Source organism: Megascapheus bottae, chromosome 3, assembly GCF_031878675.1.
Source record: "Megascapheus bottae isolate mThoBot1 chromosome 3, mThoBot2.hap1, whole genome shotgun sequence".
NCBI classification, from domain to species: domain Eukaryota; kingdom Metazoa; phylum Chordata; class Mammalia; order Rodentia; family Geomyidae; genus Megascapheus; species Megascapheus bottae.
The window spans coordinates 22,038,879-22,058,894 of record NC_143511.1 but is presented as its reverse complement, the minus strand read 5'-3'; the positions used below and the strand labels follow the sequence as shown (position 1 = coordinate 22,058,894).

The following is a 20,016-nucleotide window of genomic DNA, read 5'->3' as shown; positions in this document are numbered from 1 at the left end:
AAAACAAAATTCAATCCAACATTTCAATCTATTTCCTGCAAAATTAAGAAGAGAGAGAGAGAAGGAGCAAGTAGGAGAAGGATGGATGAAAATGGTAAAGGCGTGACTTTGATAAAGACAAATTACATTCATAAACACTTTTTTTAAATGGCAAATCCTTTGTAATAAAAATTTAAGTAGAAAAACTAGCCTCAAATTAACAAAACTTAAACAGGTTTTAGTCTTTAAACACCTAGAATATATTGTTCAAGAAGGGAATATGTTGCACAGAATGATACAGCTGTTTTAAAGAGATATATCCTGATGGGCTGTGTTGCTGTAAACCACATCAACACTAAGGGTAATATCTGGTATAAAAATCTTTATTAAACCATTCAAAATTCCCTAGACTAGACCTCATCATTACTCTTTGGGCAGATCATTCAGTTTTATGGTTTATAGAAACATTATTTTGTTTATGCCTGCTATTAAGCATAGTAGGGATTGTGTCTTTGTTCTCTAGTAAAAGAATTCACTTCCATTTACAGATCACTTAGTGTTTGCTTGTTCTGTGTACTATTTCTGCCTATAGTGACATGGAAAGGCACTGTCTACAAAGGACTCATCCCAAATGTGCACTATTGATTTTCAAGGATTCCTCTGGAAATTAAAATATTTCTTTACGCACGTGAAGAGTACTGGATTGGATGTTTATTTTTAGGGCAATTGTATGCTTCATAAAATGATGTTTTGAGAGACACCATAATTCAAACTTTTGTCAAAAAAATCAAACAGAAAAAACAATCATTCAAGATTACGTTTATTATGCTTTGCATTCAGATACAGCTAAGTATTTCATTTGACAAGCAGGCATGACATTGTAGGAAACATTTTGAGCAATTTACTGTGTGATTAATGTTCATTAGGTACATCAAGAAGTCAGGATGGGATACAAAAACCTAAAGAACTAAAGATCTTTTCCTATAAAGTGATTATTTTAGATATGTAGCTATAGTGGAATGCATATGAGCTATCTTTTACTCAAATCCGTCCTTTTTATTTAGGATAGGAATAAGGATCATAAATGAAAAGGAATGCACTACATGGTTTCATGGTTTCAGAATTCACAACATGGTTCCCATGTGTAGTAATTGCCCAGGTTTTTAGTCCTCGGTCTCTTGCCATCTGCAGGAGGGATTGAGAGAACAAGCCCTGACTCTGACCAGCCTAGAAAGAAGAGGGCCAACTGATGGCTCCCCAGCCCTTCCTCGTCGGAAGACAATAAGATGTGTCAGAGAGACCTGACAAGGCAGGAACTCGTTTATTGAGGAAGTACATTTAGCTAATATAGGATGCAGGAGCCAATCAGCACAAAGGTGGACAGGGCAAGGGGAGGTAGGTAAAGAAGGGGAATCAGGTGCTGTCCAACAAGGCGGAAGTGTTCCGGGCCAATCCCAGAGGTAGCCTTACTTTACAACACAAACCACAGCCAAGCCTTCCAACCAGGTGACAGGCAGGTTGGGTCCCAAAACCATGAAATGAGCACTAGGACACGAGGTAGGACTCCTTTCCATTTCCCTGATGTGACGTGCCCCACAGTATTAGCACTAGTGATTAGCTATGTTTTTTTAAAATCAAAAACAAATGAGTTTATACTTAAATCTAACTGTATTAGTAACTCTAGAATATGCTTAGACATTGAAGAAGTGTCTTTACTTTTGTAGTAGTTCTCTTAGGAATTCTTCTCAGAGATTTTTATGGCAACTGTCTTGACTTCAGTATATTCATGTAGACCATATTCTCCCCTAAAGAGAAGGAAAAATATCTTTAAACACCACTGTGGAGAAAGAGCTACTCCTAAATACTGCACGTCTCTTTTTTGCTTATTGGACTACAGGCAATAGAAGATACGTTCTGTGTGCAGAAAATTTCACACAAAAGCTAGCTGATCAGAAGTTGTTCTGAGAAAAATGAACCTATTTGTATAGGAAATTTCTTTAAAACATCTTTCCTCCTAAATAATTGAATGCTTTCAGGTGGCTTTCCAGAATCTATCCACTTTTAATGTAACTTGTCTATTAAAGTTCTAACTACTCTGAAGACAATTCAATTCAACAAAGATTGCATCATTCTTGGATTAGGGTCATATAAACAAGCAAGAGGTAATATAAGGGCAATTGGGTTATGTAATCACTCAGCAATAACACACACAAAAAAACTGCAAGCTAAAGTGAAGCTTATATTTATCACTTCCATCAGCAAAGATTGTAAAGGGGAAGAAACAATGTCACTTTCATGTTCCAAAATTTCTCTCATCTTTTGCAACCATAGTTTGAAGAATATCATTGGATTCACAGCAAAAAAAAATAAAATAAACCTTAATGTTTTGGGTTTTTTTTTGCCAATCCTGGGCTTGAGCTCAGGGCCTGACCACTGTCCTTTGACTTTCTCAAGGCTAGAGCCCTACCACTTGAGCCTCAGCACCACTTCCAGCTTTTTTCTATGTATGTGCAACTGAGGAATCGAACCCGGGTCTTCGTGCATGCTAGGCAAGCACTCTACCACTAGGCCAAACTCCCGGCCCAACCTTAATGCTTATCCATAGGCTTTTCTTTCTTTTTAGATTTCTTACGTGTATTAGAGAAGTAAGAAATAAAGATTAGTCTAACTTCTACCTATCATAGTTTTGCACGTGTTTTATTCCCACTTTAAATGACCTCTTTTTTCTCAATCACTTTCTCATATATCTCTAAGGCTATATCAAGTACCAAAAGTAACATGCCAAGCTGCTGTGTACTGTATCTTCTCATCAGATTTATTCTTCTGACCAGTTTTAGAAAGTGTGATTTAGACTTTGTTGAAGTGATAACTAGAAGGATTAAATTCAGGTATCTCCTATATTATTTTGATAAGAAGATGAAATGACATTTACATACAATCATTCTTAAAAATCATAAAATCAGCACACATGTAGGTTTGCAGAAGAATAAGATCTTGATCCTTTCCCCCCCCCTTTTTTTTTGTGCTGTAGGCAGGTATGCTGAAGACAATTCACCCCCCACACCCTGCCCCCAGAAACCTAATCTCCTTACACCGATTATTTTCTTGGATAATTAAGCTTTAGAAAATACCTTTGTAAAAGCTTCAATGATCATGTTATTCAAAATAATTAAAGGGTTGAGACTCAGCTGTCTGAAGGCCACTAAACGGTAATATTTTATTTCTAAAGGTTCATAAATTCACCCTCGATTTTTCAATAATAGAATTTCCATTGTAGTTTGAGTTATAAGAACATTGGAGACTTTGGGGAGGATTATAAATGAAATTTATCACATTCATGCTGCTACTAGGTGCTTTTCAGTAGGATTCCTGTACACACATTTTATCTGTGTTGGATCACAAGAACACGTGCTGCCATTTTGCTTTCTTACTGAGCCTAAGAGTTAATAGTTTTGTGCTCTAAAAGTCACCTGGGACTTTATGCAAAGGCTGATTTGGATTCAGTAGTTCTGGAGTGAGACTGCATTTCTAATAGAATTCCACTTTCCAACTTATCTTTCTTTTCCCCTCTGTGCCTAGAAATGAGCTTTGTTCTAATGAAGAAAGAAGAAAATGGAAATATTTGCTGAACTGAATTGTTAAATATAGTCACACAAAATTGTTCATTTGATTTCTTGCTCTAAACCCAGTCATTCCCAACATTGCCTTGCACTACCTTTGTTGAAGGAAGCAAGGGAAAGTGATAGCTAGCTGGGTGTTGGTGGCTCAGACATGTATATTCCTAGTTACTCAGGAATCTGAGATCTAGGATCATGATTTGAAGCCAGGCAGGAAAGTCTATGAGACTCATTTTGAATTAAAAACCCGCAAGGTGAAAGTGGAGTGGTGGCTCAAGTGATTGAGTAAAAGCTATAGGATAGCATGTAGGTTCTAATTTCAAGCATTAGTTCCTGCACAGGAAAGAAGGAAGGAAGGAAGGAAGGAAGGAAGGAAGGAAGGAAGGAAGGAAGGAAGGAAGGAAGGAAGGAAGGAAGGAAGGAAGGAAGGAAGGGAGGGAAGGAAGGAAGGAAGAAAAGGAGGAGAGAGAGGGAGGGAGAGGGAGGAAGGGAAGGAGCAAGGAAAGAAGAAAGGGAGGAAGGGAAATAGTGGAAAGGATTGAGGGTCATAAAATTTGAAATGTCCTCCTGGCCAAGCTCAAGTAAATGAAGTTAATCTTCATGAAAATATCAGGATTGTACCAGGGAGTGTTTTCTGTCATTCAGCCCAGTAGCAATACATGGTTAAAGATTCAAAAATTGGTCTAGGCCTTCCATATTACCATTAAACAGTCTAGGATCTACATGGCATTAGTTTTGGCTTCTTCAGGACTCTCCTTTCAACTGATGAATTCTGTTTTTATACCTTTGAACTTGTATTATAATTTAACTCTAGAGGGTTTGAGGTTATCAGTTAAGTACTGTTTAAATATCATACAGTAAATGACTGGTTTATTTCTCCAGTTTTACTGGGAATCTCATAGTAGCAATCGCAGCTGGAATTTCTGAAGTAAAAACTATAATCTAATCTTCTTCTTTGTATGTTATTGAATGAAATTATTTAGACCAAAATTGTGAACTTTAAGGAAAATATATGGATGGGAGATTTTGGCCTTTAGTCTTCCTATTTCATTTCCTTATGACTTATGTTAAAGTCTGACAAAATTATTTATCACAAAATGGATATATTTTTTCTAATTGTTTATCCTTTTTATATTTTGCCTTTATTTCCATGCAAATTTGTTACATACCTGGGCCAGTAATGCATGAACTGCCCCTTAAAGTAGTCTAACTTTTTAATAATTTTTTGTAGAAAGTAATTAGTTCTGTCCATAAATCTTGCAGTAATAAAAAATATAAAGAGTAGCAATGAAGAAAGTAAAGAAAAAATATCCTCATTTGAATAGTTGTAAGAGGAATAGAAACTGAGCATCTTAAAATCAAATGGCATGCAATCTCCATTTGAAATATAAAGAAACAGGCTCAAGAGTCAGACAACAGAAGCTAGGCCATGTGGTCTGCCAGTGTTAGAGTCAAGGCTGAAATACAGTTTCGTGACTATATGTCCTCTGTTGCGTGTATGTACACTGCTTACCAGCTGAATTTTCAATAGAAGATATCCATAGCTTCTCATTATTCCCATAAGCAGATCCAAGCCAATTTTTGTGGATTCTGGGCTTTCTAATATATTTAACTGTCTGTGAGCTGCTTTAGCTGTCTACCACCTGAGCCACAGTGCCACTTCTGCAATGTATTGAAGATAGAGTTTCATGGACTTTTCTGCCCTGGCTAGTTCTGATTGTGATCCTCAGATCTCAGCCTCCTGCATAGCTAGAATTTACAAGCATGACCTATCAATACGCAGCTACCATTAATATTTCATGCACTGCATTGTTATTGGAGTTCAAACCAGAGAAATTTTAGCATGCAAAGAATCTCAAAAATTGACTTCCTTTTTTATTGTCACATAAGCCTTATCCATCTTTAATAGATGCGCATCATGATTGTTAAAAACATGTTGCCTGAATGCTCTATTTACTAGAAGCCAGATTTTCTGACCTTTCAACAGTTTGGACTTTAAGTGCTTCCCTAACTTTATTAGTTAAACTAGTCCATTATGACTTATTTCATTCTGTGTGTTGTATATCTATGTTCCACTCTGTGTGTTTTTTTTAACCTAGTGTTTCTGCCAACAAAATGATACAGAAGATAAGCCATAGTCTCAGGCTTCTGAGATTCCTAGAGCTTTATTCATAGCAAGTACACAGTTAATAAATATTGAGAAGTGGATAGAATATTTTGTCATCTCTCTGGCTCAAAACTAAGATTTATTTTACTTGCTATTATCAAATGGTAAGCATTCCTTTGTTTGATTTCATATCTGACTACCCCTTCTTTTCTTAATGAATATATTCATTTATTTAGTAAAAATTCTAAGAGCAGAAAGGTACATGCACATTAAATACAATGTCAGTGATTTTTGTGTGTACATATGTGGGTATATTTTAAGATGTCTATGCATCTTGGTTTCAAAAGCAACTGAAATCTTATAAAAACATTTATGTACCAATATTCTCAATCTAGTCACAACCATAAAATCAGATTTCCTGAATCAAATTTTCCTCTGGATTTATGTTGATTTTTAAAAATTTTATTCTATTTTTTTTGCCAGTCCTTGGCCTTGAACTCAGGGCCTGGGCACTGTCCTTTGGCTTTTTCCAGCCTAGCACTCTACCACTTCCTGGGCCTTGAACTCAGGGCCTGGGCACTGTCCTTTGGCTTTTTCCAGGCTAGCACTCTACCACTTGAGCCACAGAACAATTTCTGACTTTTTTCTATGTATGTGGTACCGATGAATCCTAACCAGGTCTTTGTGCATGCTAGGCAAGCACTGCACCACTAGGCCAAATTACCAGCCTTCTATTGATTTTTAATAACCTAAATAACTCATTCAGGTAATTTAAATTTTAGAGTCTATATAAATAATCATTTAATGCATTAAAATCATTCATCTGAATACTAAATAGTTTTTGGGATAAGGGAGATAATTGTGTTATTTAAGGGGTATATTTAAGGAACTAGATCATTCTTCTATTTACATATTCCTTTTAAAATTCACCTCCATTCTGGAAGTATATCCCAGATGGGTTACATCAGCTATTTAATAATAAATTTGGAAAATAGTCTATTGACCACCAGTAACATAAAGTACATAATATGGTCCCTATCAACCACAGGACCTTAATAATAAATTACCTTTCATTGTGCTGTTGCCTTTCTACACATCAAGAGATAAACAATCTATAATATGCTATTTATAAATTTGCAGGAAAGAATAGAAGCACACTTATTTAAAGAGACAAACATGGATTAATTCCCTGAGAGTTACAACTATTTTCATCAAAATTAGTATTTATCTTCATAAAATGTTATTCTTACAATTCTCGTCCATTTCCAGACATCTTGAAGCCACCAAAAGGGCACTGGGGAGGTACCATAAGATAGCAATTTACCCTAAAAGAAAACAAAAAAGTAATGCTTTTTTCTGTAATGTATAGGCAATATTGAACCTATGAAATAACTTCTAAACTGTGAATTGTAGAAATTGATAAAATTTTATAGGAATTCCATTTACTTGAATTTCAGTATAACAAAATATAAGAAACATCATGAAATACAGTACAGACAGTATGTATATCCATATATTACTCACAAATGAATACAATCATACAACCACATATGTGAATAGATGGTAAATGACAAATATGATATGAAGGGAAGGATAGGCATTTATTGGAGAATAGAATTTATTGTATTGTGTTCTTTACCACCAATAATCCATAAGCTTCATGATTTTCTTAATGTTTATATACTTAGTAGGCTAAAATCAACTTTATTGTACTTATAATCCAAATGATACTAAATTTTGTTTTTATTATCTGGCTCAGTAACCTGCTCAGTAACCTGGCTCAGTAACACAGATGTTAACAGGAATTAGACTGATTGTCAATTTATCAGATATCCTAAAGTCTTGATGTTTATACAAAAATTGAATTGCAAAATATGAATAAAGTCAAATTTTTTAAACAAGATTAAGAAAAAGGGTCTTCTCTGGTGGGGAGATAGTTGTGCATTCCATGAATAATTTGTTTAGCTTCAAATATCCTAGTATCCAATGTTGACAGATAAATCCATCTAGATAAAGGACTTTTCTTTCCTTTCCATTTCTTTTCATTTTTTTTTTGGCTGTCTCAGGGACTTAAACTCAAACTCAGGACAGGGGCATTATCCCTGAGTATCTTTTTTTGTTTGTTTTTGTTTTGTTTATTTATTTATGTGTGTGTGTGTGTGTGTGTGTGTGTGTGTGTGTGTGTGTTTGCCAGTCATGATCCTTCAACTCAAAGCCTGAGCAGTCCTTGGGCTTTCTCAATGTGACAGCTCTATCACTTGAGCCACAGCACCACTTCCAGGAATTGTGCCTGGGTCTTTGTGCATGTAAGGCAAGCACTCTACCACTAGGCCAAACTCCCAGCCTCCCTGTGATTCTTTTTGTTCAAGGCTAGTCCTCTACCACTTGAGCCAAGGCACCACGTCTGGTTTTTAAATGCAAATCAAAACTACATTGAAAGTCCACCTTACCCCTGTTAGAGTGGCCATTATCAAGAAATTCTATTCCTGAGCATTTATCCAACAGAACACAAATGAGGCCACATTAAACCTACCAGCACAATCATACTCATTGCAGCACTATAACCGTAGATAAGAACTCAACACAGATGTCCCTTAGTGAACAAATGGATCAAGAAAATGCAGTATATAGACAATGGAATTCTATGCTTCCATCAGAAAGAATGATATTGCACCTTTCATAAGCGGAAAGACTTGCAAAAAAGTATAATAAGTGAAGTAAACCAGACCCAAAGGACTACAATTGCATCATTTTCTTCATCTGTTGTAACTAGAAAGTATCTATAAATCTGCAAGTAAATACACTGGATGGTAAAAGACAAAAAATTCACTTTGACCTGACAGCTACTACAAGACACTAAGTGTTCACACAGTGAAAGTGAAGGAGGATATTCTTAGAAGAGGATCATGGATGCTCAGTAGCTTTGTGCATATAATCATATAGGATGTTGTTTATTGATATGAATCCCAAGAAATGAAGAGTTTTTTTGTTATTTTGCTTTATATTTTTGCTTTTCCTTTGTTCTTCTTCGTTGCTGTTTTTGATTTCTCTACTTTCTGTCTTGTATGCATGTTTATCTGTTTGGAGCAGGGTAAAGGGAGCAAACAAATGGTGGGATGATGGATGGACAAATGTGGAAGTGATACTCACTAGACATTATGCTGAAAATGAAGCATATAACTAGTTTGGGAGTAGGGACAGGAGTATACATTTTTATACTTTGACTTACCACACTACTCCCGCTTGCAGAGCAGAGGAGACGGTTAGAGCTTTATCAAGGTCCTTGGTAAAGATCCCTGCGGCTAAGCCATAGCTAGTATTGTTTGCTCTCTTGATCACTTCATCTACAGTTTTGAACTTCATGATCTGTTGCACTGGTCCAAATATCTATATCAGGAAAAATGAAAACAATAAATAAAAGCAGATTTAAACTCAGCATTTCAAATGAAGGCATAGATAGGTTCTCCTACCCTTCTCTGTGTAGAATTTGTGTCAAACTATTTCTGTGGAAATGATGGTTTCAATTCGTTTTTTCTTTTGGCTGACTCAGAAAGTGATTATCTCAATTTCTTTCTTCCTTTCTTTCTCTCTCTTCTTCTTTCTCTCTCTCTTTCTCTCTCTCTCTCTCTCTCTCTCTCTCTCTCTCTCTCTCTCTCTCTCTCTCTCTCTCTCTCTCTCTCTTTCTTTCTTTTTCTTTTGTGAGTCATGGGGCTTGAACTTGGCCTGGGCTCTGTCCCTGAGTTCTTCAGGTCAAGGTTACCAGCCTTAGCCAAGCCCCACTTTCCGTTTTCTAGAGGTTAATTGGAGATAAGGGTCTCAGGTCCTTTTGTGCCCAGTCTGGCTTGAAACCTTGATCCTCAGATCTCAGCCTCCTGAGTAGTTAGGATTACAGGTGTTAGTCACTGTGCCCAGCGACTCTCCCAATTTCTGCCTTCTGAGATGCTAGGATTCCATGCATTAGCCACACAACCTGGTCTATTTGTATATTTGTTCTTTACGGGAACTTGATTATGCCTTATTCCTTAGATTGACAACATGCAAGGTATAGAGAAAATAACTTCACAGCTGGGTGTTGTGACACTTGTCTGAAATCTCAGTTATCAGGAAGGAAGACAGTTGAGGACTCAGCTCAATCAAGTTTGATGCATGTGTAAGTACAGCATCTAGACAAGATAGAAGGAACTGGTCTAAAACTTCCTTTTGGCAAAAACACAAGACCCTTTCCAAGAAATAACTCAATGAAAACCTTGTGAAATGGCTAAGGTGATAGATTTCATTCTTTGCAAATGAGATGTTCTCAGTAAAACCACCAGGTTTGTAAAACAAACAAGCAAATCATAAGTAACAACAAAAACAAACCAAAGAGCCAAAAGAAAGCAAGGAAAAAGGAATCACACACACATACAAAACAAATAAATAAATAAACATAAGCTCTCTTTCATATTATGGACATAAAGTACAAAGTACAACTTTACTTAAGGGAAGGATTATGATTTCATATCTTGGAGCTGCTGCTATTTTTATCTTAGTGTATGATAGAGCTCATTCACAATACAAAGCCAGCTTATCTTTATCAAACTCTGTTTCAAAGTCCTCAGAGTCTACAAGATAAATTACTTACCTCTTCTAAATGTAACCTTATTATATATTATATCTGTAGAAAATATTTGTCATCAACTTATTTAATCTCACCTACTATTTAACCAAAATAGACAATGTGTTAAACAATATAATGCTACATCATATATACTAGTAAATATGTTATTTATATATTTAAAACTTCTGCTTTTTTATGTATGTGGCTTCAGGCATGTTTTTAGCTAATTAGACTTCCTAATATTGTGAATGTTACTAATATTTGGCAACTAATAACTATATAGACATATACATTATATATTTATAATTTATACACACATAGGTGTAAAGTATACTGTTGAGAACACGCAGAAGGTGGGGCTGAATGGCTCACATGTAGAAAAAATGAGAAAAGAAAACATGGGCTCTTACCTCTCAGAAAACAGAACTCAAGCATTTTTTTTATTCATTTACTTGTGGTAAGAATACTTAAAATCTTTCCTTCACAATGTTCAGGAATATGACAAATTGTTGCTAATTATAGTTATCATACTGTACAGTATGTATCTGAACATATTTCTTGTGCCTAATGCAAATATGTGTCTTTTAGTCACCATCTCATTACTTCCCCCTTCACTTCTCTCACAAACACCCTGGTAGCCACCATTCTCCTCTCTGGTTCGGTGAAGCTGTCTTGACCACATGCCACCCATAATTGTGATATATCATTTAGTATGTGTTTTCCTATTCCCAGCCTATTTCATGTAAGGTAGTGTCCTCTGTGTGTATTTGGTTATTACATATGTAACAGAATTCCTATTGTATCAGTTAGTTTCAAGCTCTGAACAACACCCAGAGACTGTTGGTCATCTTGCTCAGGATTTGACTAGAAATTCTTGTTCCTTATTACATGTGGCATTAACCATAAATAAGCCTTTATGGATCTAACTTTAAGAGTATTTACTGAGAAAGATATCAAAGACATGAGAATATTTTCAGAGAGAAGGGGAGGAAGAGAGAAAGAAAGCAGGAGAGAAGTATATAGCAACAAGACAGAGAGAGTAACCGAAGGGACAGAGCAGAAAGAAACAACAGACAATTTACCTCCTCTTTGGCAATGCGCATCTCATCTGTAACATTAGAGAAAACTGTGGGTTGGACAAAATAGCCTTTATTTCCCCAGCGTCCTCCTCCACATTCCAGTTTGGCTCCTTCTTTCTTCCCACTCTCAATAAGATCAAGGATTTTATTATGCTGCTCCTTGTCCACCTATTTGAAAGATTATCATATACATAAAGTTAAACATAAATGATTGGGCCATGAAAATGTAGGATACTTGTTAATCATTCTAATGTTGAATACCCATAGAATTCAGAGCAGTGCCTATTCATTCTTGGGTAAATTTATTTCTCATGAATTTTTAGGGAAAAAACATGGAGAATATTTACATTTGGGATATAAGATTATAGGAAACACATGTTGGCACTAGGATCAATTAGCTCAATTTGATAGTAAGGTTTAGTCATGATCTTACTTATTTGACTGAAAAAGAGGTTTGGTTACATAACTCCACATAAAGCTTCTATTAGAAGTTGTTAATCAGACATTGACTTTAAAATCATGAGATTATCTATTTCAAGTCATAGGGTTTTCCTTTCTGTGACCAGTATATACACTGATAAGAATCCAAATTCTGCATGTGTGTATGAGAAAGAGACTGAAAAAAAAATTGTTAGGGCCCGGGAGTTTGGCCTAGTGGTATAGAGTGCTTGCTTAGCATGCATGAAGTCCAGGTTCAATCCCTAGGTACCACATATGTAGAAAAACAAAACAAAACAAAACAGAAGTGGTTCTGTGGCTCCAGTGGCAGAGCATTAGCCTTGAGAAAGCCCAAAGACAATGTTCAGGCCATAATTTAAGCCCCAGGACTGGAAAAAAAATGGTGGGAAAGCTTGTAGAATGACTGAAAAAAGTATGGACTTTTCAGTCTTCTCCCTAGGCCTGATAAATTTCTAGGAAAGATGGAGGCATAACTCTGGGCAAAAAATTTTGTCTGTTTTTAAGGACACATTTGGTTTAGTCTGGTAAATTTCACTTTACCATAAACACATGCGGTTTTTAGATGTTTTCAGATAGGCTAAAGAATTTGGCTTTTTTTTTTAAAGCCACTATCCAATCATGTTTGCACAATGCAGGAGATCTTACCACTAGACAAGTCATCAGCTTGTGTACTACAGTATAAAATCTAAGAGCTGATTGCATAGTTCAGATAATCAATTTGTACATTTTTCTTTTCCTTCCTTTCCTCCTTCCCTTCTTTTCTTTCCTCCTTCCCTCTTTCTATCTTGCCCTCCCTTTTTCTGTTCCTTTCTTCTTGTCATCCTTTTTGTACTGGTGTATCAGTACTGAAGCTTGCACTGATGGGATGAAGTCAGGGCCTGACTGCTATCTCTTATCTTATTTGCTCAAGAGTGGCAGCCTACCACTTCAACTACACTTCCACTTCTGCCTTTTTGGTGGTCAATTGGCAACAAGTGTCTCACTGTTTTTCTTGCTGGGGTTGGCTTCAAACCATTAATTTTAGGTCCCAGTCTCCTGAGTAGCTAGAATTTCTAGAAATTCTGTATATTTTCTTTGATTCCTTATATTGGATGGGTTGAGAGAATAGGTATATAAATCACTCATCTCTATATCTATTTATTTACCATGATTCCAAAATCCCAAGATTTATATTACTATGGACACTCATGGAAGAGGAAACAGAATATGAGAGAAGTCAGACTTTTAAAAATGGCCAGAAATTTAAAAATCTATTACTCAAAACCATGAGAAAATACTATTTTGCTGAAGTCAGACATTTTATGTAGACTCAATGCCTTTTTAAATTAAAACGTAGTTTTGAAGTTTTTAAGTACATATTTGAATCTATAAAGTCAAACAGAAAAATCACTCCAAAAATGGAGGAAAATATACATATGAATATATATGATGAATAATATCCAACTATATTGCAGTTGCTCTAACATTCAAATACCCTGAATGTGTCCTCTAAAATAAGAAAAAAATATTTAAAATTACAAATATGCTAGGCCATGATTTTCTCTAAATAATGACTTTCTTTTGACATTTATGACAAAGAGCCTGTAGCTATATTTTAAAAGACTATTACTAAATCACAGTAGATTAAGCACAAGGCTAACACTTCAACGAGTATATTTTTCCATAAGTGCCTTCTTACAACAAAAAATGGATAACTGTAGGGTGTGTAAGTCCTGAAGAAGAATTAGTCTTTTGTTTCTCAAGGTTCTAAAATACCTACTTATCCTACTTAGTCAGATCAAACTGTCATAAAACTATATTCACTTCCAGAGATTAAAATCTTACCTTAATAAATTAGATCAATGGATTATTTATTTTAGAATTGTATAAACCAGGATTATAAAACATGATTCTAACTCTTTCTCTTAAAAGGGATTTATTTCAGCTCAGTTTTATAAACTGTGGTTTAAATATATATATATATATATATATATATATATATATATATATATATTCTCCGTTGGGAGAAAACATTGGCTAGTAAAACTTCAATGTGAAAGATCTTGGAGTTTTCTCTTCTTATTTTATGTATGTATGTATGTATATATGTATGTTTCTTATTTGTCGGTAAAGAGATAGGACTTCATATTTATATAAACATGTAGGTTTTTAGAAAGAAACAATTATACCAGAATATATACTAAAATTCTTTTGGGGAAAGTGATATTAATTTATAGTGGAAGTAGAGTCCCTGACATTGTTTTGAAAAGCTACCAAATATAATCAAAATTGGCAACTAAAATAGATTTGTCTTGTTCTTGTCTCTTGAAATGCCATTCCTCCTGTGAGTTTTCAAAACTCACCTGTGGACCTTGAGTTATTCCTGGATTCAGAGGATTACCAAGAACATATTTCTTAGCCCGTTCAACACTCCTTCTCACAAACTCATCATAAATGGATTCTTCCACAAAAAGCCTGGAAGCAGCTATACAGATCTGGCCCTGGTGGAAGAACACCCCCTGGTGTGCAAATTCTACGGCAGCGTCCACTATAATAAAAACAGTCACAGTGAAGAAGAAATACTTTCTAAAGATCTTATACATGTATATTATATATATATATATGTATATATATACATATTTCTCACAGGCAATACAGTGTTACAGAAAAGTGACATATGGTATAGTCAAACATAGAATTAATTTAGCCCACTTCTTATAAGTAAGGTAAAAATTAATTATTGTGGTCCTGTATTTACTATGAAAACAGCAGCAAAAAATACTAGAACCTGGGCTGGGAGTTTGGACTTGTGGTAGAATGCTTGCCTATCATGCATGAAGACCTGAGTTCAACACCTTGGTACCATATACATAGGAAAAAGCCGGAAGTGGTGTTGAGGCTCAAGTGGTAGAGCTCTAGCCTTGAGAAAGGCCAAGGACAGTGCTCAGACCCTGAGATCAAGCCCAGGACTGGCAAAAAATAATTACTAGGGGCCAGGAGTTTGGCCTAGTGGTAGAACGCTTGCCTAGCATGCACGAAGACCCAGGTCTGATTCCAAGGTACCACATGCATAGAAAAAAGCTGGAAGTGGTGCTGAGGATCAAGTGGTAGAGTTCTAGCCTTGAGAAAGACCAAGGACAGGACTTAGGCCCTGAGCTCAAGCCCAGGACTGGCAAAAAAAATTACTATGACCTGAAAGAAAAGGCAGTAATTATTATGGCTTAATATGAACATCACTAAGAATGTGAATTTTTATACTAAAATTGAATGTTATTACAAAGAATTATTTTACAAAATATTTTTACAACTATCTGTTGATAGGTAATAAATATGTTCATACTCCATTGCTGTGAATATACTCCATTGTTATAACATGTAAGTTAACTAAGCATGGATGCAATATTTTTGCCTAAATATAAGTTTACTTGAGGTTCTACTTTTACCTAGTTAACAAAAAATCTGAACTGTCTAATGTCTCAAATAATTTTGAAATATTCTTAAATATTTTGGTGATTAGCACAAGTGATAGGCCTGAAAAAGTAACGGCAATAGCAACTGATATTTACAATCACTCTTCCAACTTATGGTTTTATTGGTAAGGAAAACATTTTCAAAATCAGTGTAAAATCACACATATTTTAGTATGAATACCTATAAACACTTCGTGTGTGTGTGTGTGTGTGTGTTTGTGTATGTGTGTGTGTCTTGATCAGTCATCTTGATCAATGGGAGACTTCTTGACCCTAATTCTGCAAGTCAATTCAACATTAAAGCAACTAAGGTACACAAAAGTGTTTTATAGACAAGTTTGGTGAATTAGAATTCTTGTTATATTTACAGAATGATTAAGTGGTAGTAATTATTTTTTAAAAAACCCTTCAACTAATATCACAATAGAATCTGATTCCACAAAACACTTGAAACCTTCTACTTTTAGCCTCATATCAATAATGCACAGAGATATTTGACCATCTATTTTGACAACTGAGTTCCTATTTACAAAGGAATTATGAAAATTCTATCTGGTAATATAACAACAATGAACCTACAATAATAAATGTTGGATTGTACCACTGCTGTAGACTTCAAATATGTAAACTCAATTATTGGAGATAGGAAAAATGTTTGTAAATAGGTTTCATTTACTTTTGGCCTTTTCATTTAATGCACACACGACCCAGGGCAAATGGACCAAGAAAAAATATGAAATCACTGTCTCCCTGTTCTCAACCCAATATGTCTGGTATCCCTCATCTTACCTAAAGCAATGCTAATAATTAAAGACTTAGAATTACTAAAAGTGCAACCCTTATTTTATTTAAGGTACATATGATGATATCACATCCTATTCTCCACATGATTATATGTGTGTTTAGGTGAAAAACTTTTGAGTTGATATGGACTATGGTTAATTTGTTACTTTTCCAAGCAACCTCATTTGTTTTTTTTATTGTGATTAGTAAAAGAGTTACATGATATTTGCCAGACAGAAGGTGCATTAATTCACATACATTGATACCCTTTCACATGTCTTGGTACCCATTACCCTCCCCCCCCACACTTCCCACCCATCTTGGTTTTCCCCCCTTCCCTATCAAATTTAAAATAACCAAATACAAATAAATTCAATATATCAGATAACAAGGTGAGATACTGTAACAATATGAGATAACCAAGGGACAGCAAAGGAGATGAGAGACAACATAGTACATTAAGGACAACAATCATTCATTATATGGCTTTTGTTTCAATATCCCGGAGGTCTTTTCAATTAGCTTCATACTATATGGCCTTATGTATCAAGATTTTGCTCTATTGCAGATCTCTGCTAGTAGAGCCCAAAGCAACCTCATTTGTAACATTCAAATTCACTCTATTGTTTGATCTGATTTCAGGAGAGGAAGAAAGATGAAAAATGAACAAAGGGGTGGCTACTCACAGTCTGCATCAGCAAACACAATGCAGGGGCTCTTCCCCCCCAGCTCCAGGGTGACCCTCTTCAGATTGCTTTTCCCAGCAGCTTCTTTGATTAGTTTGCCAACCTGAAATGGATCATTGCTAAAGGTTTAGTCCACCTGTCTAAAGAAAGGTTCATTTAATATTTAAAATTTATATCATGTCTGTGCCATTCTAAGATGTGTTGAGACGCATGGAGTAGCATTTTCAAAGATTTAGCACCTTTGTGTATAAAAGGCTCCCTCTTCCAAGTTTACACACATGAGATGAATGAGAAAAATGCTCACAGGCAAGAGAGTGGATAATAGTGAACATAATAGTGAACTATATGTTTGGCAGGAGGTTATTTCCTTGTCATTAGAACTTCATCTGTGAATTGACTAGACATGTCATGACACAACTGCAATGTATCTATTTTGGGGGGAGTGGGTCATGGGGCTTGAACTATGGGTCTGGGCACTGTCCCTGAGTTCTCCAGCTCAATACCCCTTGAGTCACAGCCCCACTTCCTGTTTTCTAGTGATTAATTGGAGATAAAAGTCTCACGTTCTTTAACACCCAGGGTGGATTTGAACCATGATTATCGTATTTCAGTGTAAGTAGCTAAAATTGTTGGCATGAGCCGGGTTCGGCTGCAATGTATCTATTTTATATTTTATTCTTCTACTAATGTTCAGGAGTCTCTGTCTCTGTCTCTCTCTCACTGTCTCTCTCTATCAGTCTCTGTCTCTCTCTGTTTCTGTCTCTCTCTCTCATATTCCCTTTCCAGTGCCCCCATACCCTAGCTTTTTCTTGCAGTTTGTTGACATGACTCATGATTTTCTAAAGGATAACATAGAGATTGCCAGAGCCTGCATTGAATTGTACTATACATACATACATACATACATACAACACACACATATATACCGTATCACATATTTATATTTCTCTAATTGCTCACCATTTTCTCCAACACAGTTTAGGTCAATGGGATAGAAGAAAAATTGGATCTGTGCTATATGTTATTACTGAATGTACTGAAGTCCTGTAATTTTGTTTTCTTCTTTTATGCTAACTATTCCTTTGCAGAAAAAGACATTTTTTTCTATTTCTGTATTACTTTTCATTAAGAATATTTTCTTCTGTTTCTGTTTTTCTGTCTCTAAAACTTGATGTGTTTCAATAATTACATATTCTTTATTGTATTTACCGACAATCTAATAGCATGATTTTTGCCTTTTTGTTTTTTTTTTATTTTTAGGGACAATTATTTATTTTCCATCTGTTATTCTTAGTGTTTATTCCTAAATTTTATATAGGATTTTTAATAAAATGGTTTTATTTCAAATAAATAAAAATTTACAGTTTGCATGGGTACTCATCTAACTGTTGCTATACATTAGAGAATGGATCATTAATATTTTGTTTTATTTCAATATGTCATGGGGTTAAGTCAAATTCCAAAAGCTAGGTTTGTAAGAATAATATAAAAGTCATTTTTCATTGGAAAAAAATCTGTTTGAAATTTACACTTACTTTCACAACTTATGTTTTCCCTTCTTTTCCTTCCTTTATTCTTCCTTCCCTTCCTCTCTCCCTCTCTCCTTCCCTCTTTCTATCTTCCATGTCTCCCTTCTCTCCCTTATTTCTTCTTTCACTCTCTCCCTCTTCTCTCTCTCCCTCTTCATTCCTTCTCTTCCATTCTTTATTTGATGGTATCTTTCTCTATAGCCCAGGTAGGCCTAGTACCTGTGTTGCTTCGATTTCTTCCTCCCTAGTATTGGTCTTATAGGAGTAGATCAACACACCCAGCCTCCACAATGGGTTTCTGAGGACCATTTGCTAACCAAAATAATGAAGCATTTTCCATTTTGACATGAAATATTTTGTTCTTCCCCCTTTGGACTGTCCCTGATTTTTCTCTGCTCCCCACCCCTGCACTCCTGCTTTTTATACCTTTCCTAGTTAGAGTTAGGGTTATTGAAAAAACCCTATGGAAACAAATCCACTTTGCCTTGGCAAAAGCTACAGATGTCTAAGAACCAACACAAACCTGGACAGAAATAGGAGCCAAGAATAAGAGAGCATTTTACAAATGAAAGGTTGGCTTGAATTTTCCCACAAAAGTAGCTAGGGGAAGAACAAGGCAATCATAATTTTTTTACCATGATATCTTTCTTTTACTTGGCAAAAAGTCTCACCATTATTTTCCTCCACTGTGTTGAAGATAAAGATAAGAACTGAGACTGGAAGGTAAGCAAGGTGCTCCAGGACATTGTGGCCTGGCCTTGGAGAGCAGAAATACAAACTCTATTGCAAATGTTCTCACTCACTGTATCTCATCTTATGTCTTCAGGATTTTATTTTAACCCAATCTAGTGCTACCATGAAGTGATTAACTTACTAGAATGTGTCTCATTGATAAAACAATGCTGATTTATTTTTTTTCTTAGAAGAGAATTTGGCAAGTTTCCTAATGTAAGCCAAGCAACAGACTCAAAGCCAAATGAGAACCCTCAAATAGATGCATAGGAGTATTCAAGTGGGGATTATGAACAATGCACAGTTTGATGTGTGTGGCTTCTAAAATCAGTGTTGGTATTTAAGTCTTCAGTATTTCAGTAAGAAGTTCTTGTCCTGTTGCTTTCTGAAGAACAATGAAGGTGGCCTTTGAGAAGACTCCGGTAAGAGATAGAAATAAGTAGGAGTTGCTATGCACTCTCAAACTGTTTACCAAAGACAACAGAAGCACAAAAGAAAAGACTCCATATTTAGAATGTTCTTAGGATAACAGAAACAAGGTGTAAGCTGGAGAGGGAAACATGGGGTAGTCATGGTAGAGTAGTTTTGGCTTACGTAAAAGTGAAAGCCTAGGGAAGTGAAATGATATATGGAATAATGAGGAAGTGAGAAGGCATGTAGAGTAGAGACACTTTGCTGTCATACTTGCTAAACTAATGTAAAAAGTAAAGACTTTGGGGAGGAAAGAAACAATGGAAATGAGTTCTTAAAATGTAAGAGCCAAGCAACTAGAATGCTCTTTTTCACCCCCTCCCATCCTCTTCCCCGACTTTTTTCTTCTTTTGTACTACCCATGGTTGTTGTCTTATTTTTGTCTTTATATCTGTCAAAACAGGAACCAGGGAGAAAAGGTAGGCCAGGCCATTGGTAGCATCAAGAAAACTGGGTTTCTGGTTCCCTTCAGGACATACAGGGAAGAAATAATCCCAAATAAGTAACTCAGATTGAGGCGCTACTGTT

At 35.6% G+C, this 20,016-nt stretch overlaps 1 protein-coding gene across 1 annotated transcript in view; it reads right to left on the bottom strand.

Moving 5' to 3' along the window:
• Positions 1–786: 786 nt before the first annotated feature.
• LOC150065052 (aldehyde dehydrogenase, cytosolic 1) overlaps positions 787–20,016 on the bottom strand; it is a 44,355-nt gene continuing 25,125 nt past the window's right edge. The window contains exons 8-13 of the mRNA XM_090329634.1: positions 16,757–16,859; positions 14,181–14,365; positions 11,383–11,547; positions 8,933–9,090; positions 6,954–7,028; positions 787–1,784 (exon numbers count right to left, since the gene is read on the bottom strand). Coding sequence (XP_090185760.1) covers positions 1,712–1,784; positions 6,954–7,028; positions 8,933–9,090; positions 11,383–11,547; positions 14,181–14,365; positions 16,757–16,859 — 759 coding nt within the window. The 3' untranslated portion in view covers positions 787–1,711. The remainder of the gene's footprint in view (positions 1,785–6,953; positions 7,029–8,932; positions 9,091–11,382; positions 11,548–14,180; positions 14,366–16,756; positions 16,860–20,016) is intronic.